The following is a 14,970-nucleotide window of genomic DNA, read 5'->3' on the forward strand; positions in this document are numbered from 1 at the left end:
CCCTATGAATGCAACATGCGCTTTTAAGTTTTTTGTTTTAATACTGAGAATGCTTAATTTGGAATAGTAACTGGAATTACTTTGGTGATAGCAACACAGCATTTGTTTCTCTGACAATGATTTTCAACACTTGTAATCCAAGTATTGTTCCTAAACATAACAGCATTGAAACAGTTTTCATTGAACTATATATAGTTGCATTTATTTTATTAAGTTACTTTTTAAGATGCCAACCATCGTATCTCTTTTAATTTTGGCACCTTGATGGAATCTTCTTCAACTCTTCTTGAAATATCAATTCCCAGGGGAGCTCTAGAAAATAAAATTATGTATTTGTTAAAAATTAACATCATCATTGCCATATCACACAGATGTACAGCTTCACAGACCTTTTTTACAATTAGCACGAGAGTCAAAGTATTTTGGTACATTCCCTGCACTTCTAAGACTGTGACCATTAAAATAGCCTATCTAAAGCTGTATGTGGAAACATCTTTACAATGAGGAAATATTTGCATTTGTAGCCATTCCAAACTCTAGAAACAGTTGTGATTTCAAAGCTATCTCTGGGGCTGTTGTTTTATTTAGATTCTGATTTTAGTTGATAATTCATTTTATGTCTTGCTGATGAATGCAAAACACTAGAGATTCACAGGTATCTCCTATGATAATCTTACATAATGCATTGTCTACAGCAAGTAAAACTTAGTTTTTTATTCACTGAAATATATACAAATTATTTTTAATTAGAGTATTTTATAATTTTTCATGGGAAAACTGTAATACTTTTTTTTGTATTGAGACCATCCAAGTCTGTTTTTCTGAAAATGAAAAGGGAAAAAAAATTGAAAGAAATCTAAAGTTTAAGACCAGCAGGTACTTTTGAGACATCCACATTTTGTTTGGCCTTAAGCCTAACACCTACACAATCATAGCAGGAAAACACATAGAACTGTTATGATGTATGATAAATTAAGTTTCTGAGCCAAAAGGAACATAAATGCCAGCCACAATCATTTGTATTTAAAACTGCCTTGGAAAGTAACTTTTAAAATTTATTTAAAATTTTTCATGTGACCTCTTCCCCTCTCACTGCCCCCAGTGAGCAGTGAGGACAGAGACTGGGAATGACCAGCCACTTACCTTGGCTCGTAGCGGATGCCAGCAGTACTGTGTAGGACCCCCAGCCCTGCACGTAACCTTTCAATGCCATTCCTGAGCAACAAAGCAATTACATAAAAACGTTCGTCACAACTCTGCCTACGAGCACATCATCCAGTCAGCACAAAAAGAGCTTCTTGACTCTCATGTCAACTTCGCATGTGCTCCTGTAATGTTGTTCAAAGAGAAACAACTCTTACCATGCAATCATAACACCATTATCAGTGCAGAGTCTTGGAGGAGGACACAGTAAAGCAAAGTCATTTGCATCTGCCAGATTCTGTAGAACTTTTCGGATATACTGATTACTTGCAACTCCTCCTGATACAACCTGACAGCATTTCAAAAAGAAAAAAAGGCATTAACTCAAAAGTAGTTCTGGGTCATACACAACCAGCATCATGTTTAGAAAACAGTTATCAGTTGAAGTTCTAAAGACAACAATAAATGCTGCATTTAAGATTAAAACATACTAGAAAAGAGTACGCTAAGTGAGCTTATTATGCAAAAAGACATTCTTGAAGCATGTCAGTCTAATTGAAAGGCCCATTGGAACTGGATGATCTTTAAGGTCCTTTCCAAGCTAAACTAGTCTATGGTTCTACTGTAACTAGAACAGCCATCAAGTATTGGGGAGCACAAGGTCAGGTTGTTATGGGAGGTTAGATTAGATTATAAGAAAATCTCTCTCTAGTTTAAAACCCAGCTAAACATTTATATGACCGTTACTTCAATATTGTTGGTATTTTAACAATATAATACATACTGAGATCTTCCTCATATGTCAAAGGTAGAAAGTACAAGGCATCTGCATCTTCAAATGATGTTATAGAGTCAGATATGAAAAGGAAAAAAGAAGTATACCCACCAAAGTGGCATTTTTTGATGGTAATATGCTGTTTTTGATGCAGAAGAGCATGGCTCGATACGTCCTCTGGATGATATGAAAAGCCACTGTGTGCTGTACGGCAGCAGCAACATCCTTAACACAGGACAAGATCTCACCTTCCTGAATACCTATAAAAGTATATCATCAAAGGGAGTTCCTGAGTGTAGGTCATCAAAAGCTCAGTTTGCATCTGACTGCCTAAAAATACCTTCTTCTTTTTCTTTCTGTTCAATGGCATTATTGACAAGGTTTTGAAGTCCAGAAAAAGAGAAGTCGCAGTTCCGATACTGCTGCATGGGCAGTCGGAAGGTGAACAGTTCCTGGTTCCCAGTCTGAGCCAAGTGCTCTATGGCCTTCCCCCCAGCCATGCTGTGGCACTCTGGGTGCTTTCTTAGAGACAATCTTCGTGCCACCTAAGGAGATGACAAACAACAGACTTGGAATCAGTTCCTCCTGGAACGGCATCACTGTACTGTAGTCCATGGAGTAAAACGTGGCACCAAAACATCCAATCCAATGTGAAATTACAAACAGGGCATGGTATGGGTAAGAGATAACATCAGCCCAGCAGGATATTTTTTTTTTTCTTGGAGTATTTAGAAATGCAATTCTAGGATAATCTGGGCAAACATAAGGCTCAACGGATTTTGCAGGAAATATTAATTACTCCGTTTTTAGGCTATGGGAAACACACACGGTCTGCCATACTGTATTACCAGATACACAGGAACAAAGCTGGTTCCAACTTTTGAAAATCCCCTTTATGATTCCATGCACTCCCCCAATTTTTAATTAATATGCACAAATACTGTTTGAAAACAGTGCTGAGAACAAAGCCATAAGTGACCAATTTTACAGGCTGTACTCCGGGACCCAAAAAACTTAAGATTCTGAAGGCCAAACCATGCTTTTCAAACTCTAAAAACTAAAATTAGTAAGAAATGTTTTAACATGCATTGTTTTAAACCTGTCAGCATAATAATACCTCTATAAAATACCTCTGTAAATATTCTCTAATTAATACAACTTCTTTGTATAATCAGTGTCAATGAAACATCCAAGACCAGTTTTGGTTATGTTGCCTATTTGCTAAAATATAATTGATGTACATACATTACAATTGATGTTTTGTGTACATTTTTAACAGTCTTTCATATCTTAAATCTATGGCATTTTAAAATAGAAAAAAAGTTACATAAAACTTGTATTGAATTGAATTGCTGTCCTCAGGCTAATGATATTACTATCATTATGTAGTATAAATGCAATAAAAAGAAGAGAACAACTAAGGAAAGGTAAGGAAAGGAGATATTACCTTATCCAGCATGTCACCCGGTGCAATGTCGATGGACTGTCCAAGCAGGAGGAAATCTGAAACTCCTTGTGCTACTGCCAAGAGACAGTGGCCTCCAGAGATTAGGAGAACTAAGAAGGGAAATTCTAGGTGATGTGTGAGCCTGATGGTCAGTGCGTGAGCCTCCATGTGATGGATGGGGATGAAGGGCTTCTGGTGCCTGCTGACCAAGCTCTGGCTGTACTGCAGCCCCACGCCCAGGCTCAGAGCGAGCCCCGGTTTCACTGTGGTCGCCACAGCCGCAAGGTCGGCCACAGAAACGCCGCTGGCACAAAGGGCCTCTTGAACCACTTGGTCGATGTTTTCTCTGTGAAGCTGCTGTGCAACCACGGGAATTATTCCTCCTGATCTAGTAAAACCAAGGAATTGGTAGTTTATAACAGATAGAATGCCATAAAAATAGTTTTAAGGCACCTCTTAATCTTGTATCCTGTCTGTTTCCTTAGTGCATTTTCAAATGCCTTGTTTAGTGTCAAGGGCACAGAAGGGAGCATAATTATCAGTGGAAGGCCAGAAAAGGATGTAACTTGCCCTTTTTTGGTACAGATGCTTTTAAAATGTATCTCAACTGTTCCAAAATAATGTAACTTAATATTCACAACCCCTCACTTGTCAGCTCATGTTCTTAACAACCAATGCTTATATTTGACTAATTTTTCCTTTAAAAAGTCAAGACATTTGGTGATTTTAACAGTAGCAATTATTTCATCTTTTATTCAAGCTAAAGGAGCAATCTATCTCTCTTTGAAAGAAAACACTGGAGGAAACTTGTTAAATTCATGGCATTTATTTCCTCCCCCTTAGTACTATCTCAGGCAGTATGTGTTGAGGCCAAAGTGATGCATCTTCACACCTACCCACCACGTACTGAGATTTATGGGGCAGGGACGATTTTTATATGGATGATATTATAAGTAACAATAACAGTAAAATCATTATTAAGGCAGAAGCCTTGAGAGAAGTCTGTTCTTACTGTAAATGAACTTCCTTCTGACAGTGCAGTGCTTCTCCCAGAACACAGCCAGCTTCATCCACCACAGCAGCACCGGTGTCGTCACAGCTCGTCTCTATTCCCAAAACCAGCCTGTGAAAACGCTGCTGTCCAGAGTGAGCAGAGCTGTTCCTCAGCCACGCAGCTCGCCCGTGCTTCACTGACTGCAAAACGCTTTTGGCAATGCTGTTCATTGTTTATAATCTACCTGGTGGTTATGTCTAGAAGAGAACTGTATAGTTTATTAGTAGTGGAGGGTTTTCAAGCACACGTTCTGCTCTGGTTTTCTGAAGAGCTTTTAAAGTCATGAATGGCCACACACGACATTTAAGACCCTAAGAAAAAACAGCTGGGAGGTAACGTCTTGTTTTACCTGAATTACGTGTGAAGAGAGTTCCTCACTACGCTTGCTGGCGCTGCCTCTTGCAGCCCTAAGGGAGGTCACAGCCCGCCCGTGGCCCGCAGCAGGAGCCCGCGGGTGAGCGCAGCCGTGCGGGCAGGGCAGGGCAAGTCCGGCCGCTCTGCCGGGTCAAGGGCTCGGCCCCACCGCCGCGGATCCTCCGGCCCCGGCCAGGGGGAGCGGCGGCCGGAAGCCCCGGGCCCGGTCCCGCCCGCGTCGCGGCGCACTCGCGTCGTCTCCGTGTGGCGATCTATCAGCACCCCCGCCCCTCGCCCGCCCCGTCCCGGGCCCGGCTCCGCCCCGCCGGGAACGCGGGCGGTGCTGCGCGCCGGCGCAGCCGCCGTGCGGAGAGCGGCCGAGAGAGGGATTCCTCCGCAGCCAAGCGCTTTGTCCAGCCACCCGCAGGCACCCCGGCCCCCGGACACCACAGCCTTGTGATGGCCATTATTTAAAAATCAGCCAGTTACCGCTTTCTGTGCAAGCAATAGACAGGACTAATTATTTCCCATAATTTGCTAAAAAAAATTCGTAACTCGTTGCCCTTTTTTTAACAGCATCTTTATCGATAAAGTAAATAGCCAGAAAATTGCTGTAGAAAAAAAAAAGATAAGTACACCACTGTAGGCTTGTCTTTTGATATTTTTAATTTTTTTTTTTCCAGCTCACTGGCTGCCACTGCAACCAAAATGTAAATCAAGTCTTAAATGGAGTCTTCCATTAAATCTGAGCTGGTTTGGGCTGGCAGACACACAGCAGACTTCAGAATTCATCCTTTTTCCACGACAGAGAAATAAGTGCTCAGAGCAGTAGATGTACCTCCTTCACTCTAATTCCAGAGCTGATAATATAAAAGATTACCCCAAACTACACAGTACCCCTAAAACACAGCATTCCTCCACATTTCCAAGACATGCAAGTTATCTATACCTTGTTCTGCAAAAGCATAGTTAGTCCATGTGATTTGCCTACTCACCTACTTCTAGTTCAACTTCTATTCTAGCTTACAACCTACACAGCTTCCCTTACGTGTTCAGACACTTGCTCTGTAACAGAGCACCTTCTCCTACAACAGCAGCAAGCCTTTCCCCACCACCTCACAGGTCTCTCAGCTGCTGAAAAATAATCCATCAGTGAGTATCAGAGAAAATAGTCAAAAATTCACACCTAAAAAGAAATTGCAATTTTTCAGGATGTCGCACTTACACATAGAAAAGTCAGGATCCTGGTAAGCAAAATGAAATGAACAGAACAGTGGCAACTTGTAAAAACATACACAAACTGAGCTCTTGAGTTGATGTGGAACTCCCCTGAGCTGGCAGTTAAGGACTTTGTTCAGTTATTATGACCAAAAAAAAATTTTAAAAATCCCAAGAACAGAGAAGGCAGGAATTACACCATCAATTTATGCTCGCTGCCACAGTACTTACTGTGGGACAGACTTTTACAATGCAAAAACAAGCACAACCACTTACAATCCATTACAGCAGAAACTACCTAATTTCTCTTAATCTAAGAATGTGGCCTCACCAGTCCTTGGCATCAAGGATTCTGGATTTATATGCAAAGTTACCACCTGCATTATGGATGATGGGTACTTGTGAAACTCTGCTCTCCATTTCAGCTGTTACTTGAACCTTCCTTACAAGCCACTTGCATCAGCCACACGTACAGTCTTAATGGGGATTAGGCTTTAGAGCTGGGCCTGCCCAGTTCTCCATGAAAATCTTTCTTCTACACATTTCCAATCCACATTCAAGTATCTGAAGGCATCTTCTTACAAAGTCGATTTTCATCCCAGACAATGCTGCAGGAAGCAGGAATCGTATCTCAGGCGTAAAAGCATCTCTCCCAGCTACGATGAGATACTCAGCACAGCAGACTACTCGTTTCCTTCACCCGGGGAGCAGCAGTAGCCATGTCAGGGGCAGCCAGTGTTGAACCTTCTGCTTAGTATTTATTGATGCCAAAGATTCGAACCCCATGCAACTGTGGCAGCTTGGGGATAAGCACGGTCAGGAGAGAGGCTGTGTTGAGGATAAAATGTGTGGGATCATACTTTGTATAGAAACTCGTCAGGAAGTACCTGCAGGAGAAAAGGATGCAAGCTTAGCTGATTGCAGCCTTGTCTAAAACACATACAAAAAGCATAGTTGAAAAAAGTGCTTTAGTGATTAGCAAGATTTTATTGGTTAGCATCTGTATCTGTATTAAGTATCTCACCTGAGGTTCTAGAGTATCTACAGCAAAATTATGGTCTAAGTCTCTTCTTCCCAGACCTCTCAAGGTGCTAAAAAGGAACTCTTAGTCTACTGTTTTCTTCCAGCACTTCTCCCCACCTTGAGGAGTTATAGATATTTTCCCAGTTTCTGTCCTTCATGAGACGACTTTCTAAACATCATGCAGGATCTTCCCTCCCCTCTCACTCTGCCATATAAGTGGATGTCTAAATTTTCTTCAGGGACAAACAGAAAGACTTTCAGAGTCGAATATTAAGTATGTATCTGATTTTTCTTAGTTACACAACCACACTTTTGTCAACAGAGACCAGTGTCTAGAATTCCTACATCATTTGAATAGTGTAAATAGAAAACAGTATGTACAAAGCAAAACTGACACCAGATCCCATTCACTGATGACTGACTCATTTCTAGCTCACAAGTTGCAAAATGGTTAATAAATGCTGCCACAAAAGCAATTAGGTTAGATTTTCAATATTTATGAATTCACAATCTCTTAAAAAAATTCAAGAGTTAACAGTAAGTTTTCCTCCCAACATTTCTAATCTTTAAAACCTGCCCCATTAATAACTGTTTACAAACTTTGACTTCAGTATGTGGAGTGTCAAAAGCAGAAGAAAGACTGTTGGTTACATACCCTGTAAATAAATACTCCCTACAGCTGTGATGTAGAAACAAACAAACAAGAAAAAAAGACAGAAAATGCTTTTAGACTGTAAATTGCAACCCATTATGTTGCAGCTTTTGAAATCATGACTTCATGTGTCAATTGATCTATAACACAGTTTTGAACTCACAGAATTATAGGAGAGATTGTGAAGAACTTCCTTGAAGATGTGAATTGTACTCCATAATCCAGTTGTTCCCAGTGTGTCAGTAGCCTAGCTTTGCCCTGATCAGGTGTTTCAAAAGGAGTTCCCTTTACTGCATGCAAAAACACATACATTCCCTGGGGAAAATAAAAAGTGAATACAGAGGCACTTTTAGTAATATTTTTAAATAATTGTTACATTGTTCAATGCATTATAAAATTAAAAATAAAAAAAAAAGAGTGAGTAAATTCTTACCCAGAAGAGCTGCTAGCCTGTAATAACAAATTACTGAAGAGGAAGGAAGACACAAGAAGTGATTTGCCTGAGACTGTGCAGAGTCAGAATTAAAGCCCAAGTCTGTGTGACATCCAGTCCATTCCCTTACCTTCTACACTAGTAGGGTAAAGTTCCTTGAATTCAACAGAATTTTAACAAGCACTGTAACAAGTGCTGATTTGTATCACCACTTTCCTAGTGTTAACAGAGTGATGAGTAGTAGAGTGTGCATAAAGCAAAAAAATCTACCTACAAACACTGACAATATCACACCAACTCCTGAAATCTTTCTCAGACCCTTACCAGCTTCAAATCCTTAGAAACTGACTAAGCATTCTGCTGAATACCATCTGTCCACCTTTTTGCTGCTTCTCCTTAAACATGCTGGACTTTCCTTGTGACTGTTCCTGTTTGATGGGAACATGCCATGTATGGTTTGTTCTGAAAGCCCAATTTGGGCCTCTTGGTTTCAAACAGGGGAGTATACCCTCTTCCAGTTTTAAAAAACACTTGTTTCCTATCAAAGAGAGCACACCATCTCCAAGGAAGAGTCTCCATGAGACAATATCAAAGATTTCTTTCTCTTTCTTATGCACATACAAAAGTTTTAATAGAAAGATTTATATCAGAAAAAAAAAAATCAGATTTCTTCCAAATTCTTATAATAGAGGTGAAATCTCAACAAATCATTTCATGTCTCCTTCAACCTTTTTTTGGAACAGCCTCCAGATCAGAACCCTGTGAACCTAGGACAATTGATTTGTTTAATTAATTTTTTGATTCATGATGTTCCCAGTGTCTATTTTAATAACCATAAAGACACTTTTAGGACAGATCCAAATGCTTACTTCACATTTTACTTCCCAGTGGTACTTGCAGAAAGAACAATCAAAAGTGCTTTCAAGGTTAGCTAAGAGTTTTCCATTAATGGAAATCCAAGATTTTTTTTTTTTTTTTGTCAAACCATTTGAGGATTTGTTTCCAAAAGAAGGGCCATTTAAATTCTGAAATATCCAACAGTGCAATTTATACTCATCTTCTAGTGTTCCACTACAAAACTACGTGTCAGTGCATGCTCTCATTCCTGTTGTCATTACAGCTACTTGCAATGAGTTCAGTAAGGCATGTGGGAGATATTTAGTAATACTTGTCTCTGCCAACATCTTCTGAAGTCAGACATGTCTGACGCTGTCAGAGATAACACACAAAAGGCTCTAATGACAGTTACAATTCCACCAGTAGTTTTAAATCTATCTACAAAATCAAAAAGCTCAAACAAGAATTAAAACTTTACATTCAAGAGGATATTACCCATCATCAGTGAACTATCATTTTCCTAAATAAGGAAGAAGCTATCTTTTTGTCAAGTCTTCTTTGCTGGTAATGTTAGAAAGGTGAGCTAGCAAACCTCAAGTATGATCTAAATTGCTGGGTTATGGCCCTCCTTTCTCTAAGCATGGCAGGACCAATATAGATAGCTGCACTACTTTAAGTGGTCACAGGAAAATGATAGCATGGGGAGATGAGCAGAAAGCAGCTCACAAAATCTTTTGCACACAAAAGTCATCATGCAAGTCACAACCCTCTGAATAACAAATGGTTTCAGGGCTGGGGTCAAAGTAGTTCAAAGTAGTTCAGTTTTTCCCACTGCTTTCAATCAAGATTTCTCTAATGTCTTGTACAGTGACAACATCGTATGCTGAAGTCATTCTGAGTTATGTAGCTTGGCCAGAAATCAAAACTAGAAAAACACAATACAAGCATTTCTCTTAAAGAAAATAGGTAGGCTGCTAAATTTAAAGATTTTAGGATACTAACAGATTTATGTGGAAAAATTAGTAGATATGTCGTGATAGTTTATGGATTCAGCACAGCTCTCTAATAATATACAGAACACTGCGAAAGTTAGTTGGTATGATGATTTTATGACTGCAACCTTCCAGCCCAATTAAATGCCATTTAAAGGAATACATAACTACGTGAAGAATATTTCATGTCTTTCATGCTTAAACTGCAAGTGGCCATGTATCACTCCTCCTCCCCAAAACAGCCAATCCTTTGTGGATAGGCCAAGGAGAGGTGGTTGGATAGCAAGATTTCATTGTCCATACAGACTGGCTACTTTCCTCTTCCCTTGCTACTGAAAATAAATATTTATGAACAACCACTATTCAAATTCTATTCCAAGAGAGGGTACTCACCAGGTTGTGAATGACGTTTGTTAAAGTCCAGGCGACAGGGACACTAAAGAAGGGAATGCTGAGCAGGACAATGTGCAGCATGCCGACTCCCAGCGCGTATGTCAGCCACATTCCACGGCTGTTCATCACTCGAGTGTTTGGATTTACCTCGCTGTGGGCAACTCCTACGTTCATTTTTACCCTATAAAACAGATCTGTTTGAAGACTGAGACTACTGTTACAGAGGAGTAGTTAACATATGCAATTTTCAAATGTGGGAAAAAGCTCCTTTAAAGAAGCAGGTCTGGAGAGAACACAGTGCATAAAGCAGGATGTAACTCAAGATCTTCAAGCTATGATTTATAGAGAAATCAGTACAAAGGAACAGTTGGGAACTGCTTGTTTAAAACAAGTCCAAACAAATAAAACTCACAAGCCTGCTACAGAAAGGACATTTAAAAAAAATAGTAAGCTGTGATATCAGAAACTACAGTTGCAAAGCTGTAAGAAACCAAGCTAGTAACTTTTATCCTCTGAATTGTTTCTCCATCCATGATAATACCCACTTCCCACATCAGACAATCTTCCTCCTCTTTCTTGTTCATGTAATGGTTAGTGAAGAATTCTGCATATACCAACTGCCCAGCCACCTGCTTCTAGAAAGAATAACGAAGGAGTAATCTGCACCTCTTTTTCTTGAAGCAAACTGCAGATTTCCTTCCCTACCCATCTATTAGTTTCCAGACAGACATTTCCATCTTCTAAATCTGGCTGAAATTAGAGAACAGGTTCAAAAGTTTTCGAAGCAACAGACACATGCAGAGATACACAGGATAATTTAATACACTGATATATCCAGGAAATTGACAGAACTTACCTATGATGCCACTCTCATCCTATTGCAGTAAAATTTGTAATGATAATTAAAAAAAAAACCCTAAACTATTGCTTATTTCAAACTCACATGATCTCTGGGACTATGGATATTCATTTATGGGAGCGGGATGAAGAGGTTTTTTTAGCAATCATCTGAATCAGAAGACAAAAGCACTGTTTAACCACCAAAAGCAAGCTTGCTTTCGGTAGGAAGTTTGTTTCTGACACTTACTTAGTGATGTATGGAATATAAAATAAATATAAAATACCCGAGTATTCTGCAATATGAACAGCAGTAGACTAAAAATAGATACGCTGAACCTGAACCCGAAGCGGGGCACTGCCGACCTTACTCAGTACCTGTCGCAAAGCCTTCCAAGCCGTGCACTTGCAGGGAACACATTACCTGGGATGGGCGACGCGAGGCTGTTCCTCTCTCCCTGGGATGCAGCACCCGCGGAGCCAGTACCTAGACAGACATCTGGACGTGACCCACCGTCCCTTCCCATCCCACCCCACGATTCCAGCCCCATCAGAGGGGCAGCTCGCTGCACCGCCGCGTTTCCCCTGCCATCCCTCCCCTGCCGGCCCCGCTCCGCCGCCCCGGCCCCGCCGCCGCCCCAGGCCGGCCGTGCCCGTGGCCTTCTCCCCAGCCCCGGCGCGCAGGCGGCCCCGGCCGCCCATCCCTCCGCCCCCCGCCGCGGCCCCACCTTTCCGCAGCCCCGCGGCCGCCGAGGAGCCGGAGCGGAGCGTGGGCCGCCGGCCGCAGGTAGAGCCCGCGGTGCCCGTGGGCAGGGCCGGTCGGGAGGGGAGCGGAGGGGCCGGGCCGGGCCGTCCGCACCGCCCACGGGCGCGGGGCGGGCGCGCAGGTAGCGCAGCCGCGGGGCGGGAGCGGGGAGGGAAGCGCCGCCGCCTCGCCGAGGCCGGGGCGCCGCTTCCCGCGGGCGGCTGGGCCGGGGCGGCCCCGGGCAGAGGCCGGGCAGGCCCCGGGGAGCAGCGAGCGCCTCGCAGAGCGGGAACGGCGCTCCGCCTCTCCCAGCGAGAACCGGGAACTGCGGACGGCTCTGTGGTTCGGGGTAAACTGGAGGGCCCGCAGGCTTTATCTGCAGCTTTTCGCCCGTTTTTTCGTCTCGTAAACCGAAGAAATGCCTCAGTGCGTGCTGAGGGAGGGCCCCTGAGAAAGGCGGTGCTCGGAGGGGGGGCGGGGTTCTTGGTGTGGCTCCAGACGGCTGTGGGGCCGGAACCGTGAACTTTAGGGAGATTTTATTCCCGGTTTAGCTGAGGATGCGTAGAACCGCAGTTGTTGGCATGTTGGACATGTCTGTAGAGGGATCCAAGAATTACGTCAGTGATGAGGCTCCCACGCAGAAAATGCTGTGCTTTCCCACTGAGCACAGATCTAACTCCGTGAAGAGTTACAGTAGTAAGGTGGCTTGAGCTGAGGTACGTGTCTTTTAGCTATAAGGCATCATTGCTTGGATGCTTTGCCATGGGTAGGACGTCCCAGAGGTCCCTCTCTATCTCCCAACAGGTGTTCCCGGGATTTGGCCAGCGTTGCGTCCCTCAGCTGGGGTCCAAGGCAGGGGACGCCACACACGGCCAGGGGCTGATTCCTCTCCCAAACTGCCTGCATCAGTCACACCTCATAGAAAATTTGTCTTTGAGTTCTGCAGCGTTTCTGCTTTAAGATCCTCCCGTATCTTAGTGTCTTTTGATGGAGAGACATCCAGCTCCCCTCTGATTTACTCCCATGAGTAAATCATGAAGCACTTGACACAGGAGTCCTGTACAGTGCATGAATGCCTCAAAATCTGCCTCTCTGAACACGTGTACATGATATTAACATCAGTTCATCTTCAGCAGTGCACCTTTTCTCCTGCTCCTCTTGTTTTCCAGTTGGTGGAAAAGCGATTCATTGGATCCTTTTGCCACATTTGAAAGGCAAACTCCCTTTGCAATGCAAATAACAAAAATAAAGAGAAAACCCCTTTGTAGCTGTTCCTAGAAAAGTTTTAGTGGTGTTTGTACTTCATAACACTGTACTTCCTCTCCCCCCTGCCCCCCGCCAAGTAACCACATTTTTACTTAGTCTTTTATGTTTTAAGAGTAGCTGTCTTTAGAAGGATGTTGAGGCAGAGAAACGTCCTGTAATTGTTGTATCAGCTGCATACACCCTGCAGGGCTGTGATGCTTAGGGGTGTTGGCTGCAATCCCTCACCAGGACCTGGCTGTGTCAGGAGGAAATCTGTTTGTTCCATTCCTCCATGTGTGCTCATATCCTTGGGACGGGTGCTGAGTGTGCACTCTGTGTTCTTCAGCAGATACCTTGGACTGAATCAATAGGAAAGCCAGCAGATATCTTGGACTGAATCAATGGGAAAGTCAGCACTGCCAGGATTGTTTGCCTTTCAGTGTAAATAGCATTATATACATAAACCAGAGGAGAGAAGAAACCTGTCTGAACCATTCCCCTGCCTCTCTCATATACGTTTAAAACTCTGGTTGAATTCTTTTGTGGCAGGCTACAAGGATCAGCAGAATAGATTTCCTGGGGCTTGGCTGTTTGTGTCAATGTAGGTACTTAAATAGAAATGCATGCTAAAATTCACAGATCCGTATACAATCTCTTCATGGGAGAGTGTCTCTATAATATAGCAAGAATTTTATAACCCTTTGTATTTCCAATAATAATAATAAAAAAAAAAGAAATCTTCACTGGTTTCTTCATTTTCAAGTGAGAGACAGAGTGACATGGAAATAAAATGGCCTGCCTGAAGGCACACAGTACATCAGATCAGAGAGGCAAGACTGTAATAGAGAACTGTTTTGGGTTTGGTTTTCATTTTTGCCAGTAGATCCCATTGCCATTGAATATGGCTTTTCCTCAGCACCAGTGTGTTGCCTCCCCACTTCTCTCCCAACACCTGTTGACTGCAGAGGAAGCTGGGTCCTACTGTAACTTGAAAATTTCACTTTCTAGCCATAATGTTGTGTTTTTCTCCATTTCAGAGTTCCTGTGAAACAGTTTCTTAGAAATGTGTAATTGTAGTGTTCCTTTTACATTCTTTTTCTGTTATTTTTCTGTGCAGCTTCCCTGAAACTTTCCACCATGAAACAGCTGCCTGGAGAGACAATTCGGCTCCTTTCAAGTTCTCAGGTGATTACTTCAGTTGTCAGTGTGGTGAAGGAGCTGATAGAAAATTCCTTGGATGCCAGTGCTACAGGCATTGATATTAAACTGGTAAGTCTTTCTCTCAGAAAGAATTGTATATAGAATAAGAAGAAAAGAAAATTGTTCCACTGCAAATGTGTTTTTTTAGGCTACTGTGGTTTGGGAATGGTGATGGTTATTATATATTTATATGTATCTATTTTTACCTCAAGTAAAAATGGTACAAAATTAGTTTCCATTTGTGTTTTTGAGGCCCTGCTCTGAAACACTAAGGCATATTTGTGCTTCTGAGTGTATCATGGGGAAAAAATTGTTAGCTTTCTTAATCTTTCTTTTCCTACTTAAAATTTATATGTTTTCTGAGTAATAGCCTGTTTTAAAAGATGGTGGACTTAGGTGTGCTGTCAGGCTGACATATTTAATTCTCATTACAAGGGTATTGTAAGAAAGATGAAAATGGAGACAATGGAAAAGCTTGATGGCCATTCAAAACAAAAGATGTTTTTGTAATACAAATCACCACCCTGTCTCTAATTAGCATGGTGAACTCTGGCTACGTCTAACTTTATAAGCTGTTCAAAAAAGTTGACATGTCACTCAATGATAGTTTCTGACAATAGAA

The 14,970-nt window shown here is 42.2% G+C and overlaps 3 protein-coding genes across 9 annotated transcripts in view; 1 reads left to right on the forward strand and 2 right to left on the reverse strand.

Annotated features, from left to right (window-relative positions):
- Positions 1-174: 174 nt before the first annotated feature.
- OSGEPL1 (O-sialoglycoprotein endopeptidase like 1) lies at positions 175-5,042 on the reverse strand. 3 transcript variants are annotated; one of them, XM_053947499.1, is made up of 8 exons: positions 4,769-5,042; positions 4,378-4,616; positions 3,366-3,753; positions 2,259-2,463; positions 2,030-2,178; positions 1,362-1,492; positions 1,144-1,215; positions 175-312 (listed from the first exon to the last, which is right to left on the reverse strand). In XM_053947499.1, the coding sequence occupies exons 2-8, from the start codon at positions 4,587-4,589 to the stop codon at positions 222-224; spliced, it is 1,248 nt and encodes a 415-aa protein (XP_053803474.1). In that variant the 5' UTR covers positions 4,590-4,616; positions 4,769-5,042; the 3' UTR covers positions 175-221. The 3 variants fall into 3 exon arrangements, with proteins under 3 accessions (XP_053803474.1, XP_053803472.1, XP_053803473.1); XM_053947497.1 differs by having other exon boundaries at positions 4,378-4,627; XM_053947498.1 differs by lacking the exon at positions 4,769-5,042 and having other exon boundaries at positions 4,378-4,762.
- Positions 5,043-5,416: 374 nt separating this feature from the next.
- On the reverse strand, positions 5,417-11,983 carry ORMDL1 (ORMDL sphingolipid biosynthesis regulator 1). The gene is made up of 5 exons (XM_053947665.1): positions 11,887-11,983; positions 11,583-11,645; positions 10,322-10,502; positions 7,830-7,981; positions 5,417-6,878 (listed from the first exon to the last, which is right to left on the reverse strand). The coding sequence occupies exons 3-5, from the start codon at positions 10,493-10,495 to the stop codon at positions 6,743-6,745; spliced, it is 462 nt and encodes a 153-aa protein (XP_053803640.1). The 5' UTR covers positions 10,496-10,502; positions 11,583-11,645; positions 11,887-11,983; the 3' UTR covers positions 5,417-6,742.
- The window catches only part of PMS1 (PMS1 homolog 1, mismatch repair system component), a 44,064-nt gene continuing 41,067 nt past the window's right edge, over positions 11,974-14,970 (forward strand). For 2 of the 5 annotated variants that reach the window (XM_053947660.1, XM_053947662.1), the window contains exons 1-2: positions 12,180-12,329; positions 14,266-14,417. In XM_053947660.1, coding sequence (XP_053803635.1) covers positions 14,286-14,417 — 132 coding nt within the window. In that variant the 5' untranslated portion in view covers positions 12,180-12,329; positions 14,266-14,285. Of the gene's footprint in view, positions 12,046-12,084; positions 12,330-12,577; positions 12,620-14,265; positions 14,418-14,970 lie in introns of those variants that run through there. The other 3 variants (XM_053947664.1, XM_053947663.1, XM_053947661.1) reach the window with 3 other exon arrangements.

The sequence above is a fragment of the Vidua chalybeata genome, chromosome 7 (assembly GCF_026979565.1).
Source record: "Vidua chalybeata isolate OUT-0048 chromosome 7, bVidCha1 merged haplotype, whole genome shotgun sequence".
Lineage (NCBI taxonomy): Eukaryota > Metazoa > Chordata > Aves > Passeriformes > Viduidae > Vidua > Vidua chalybeata.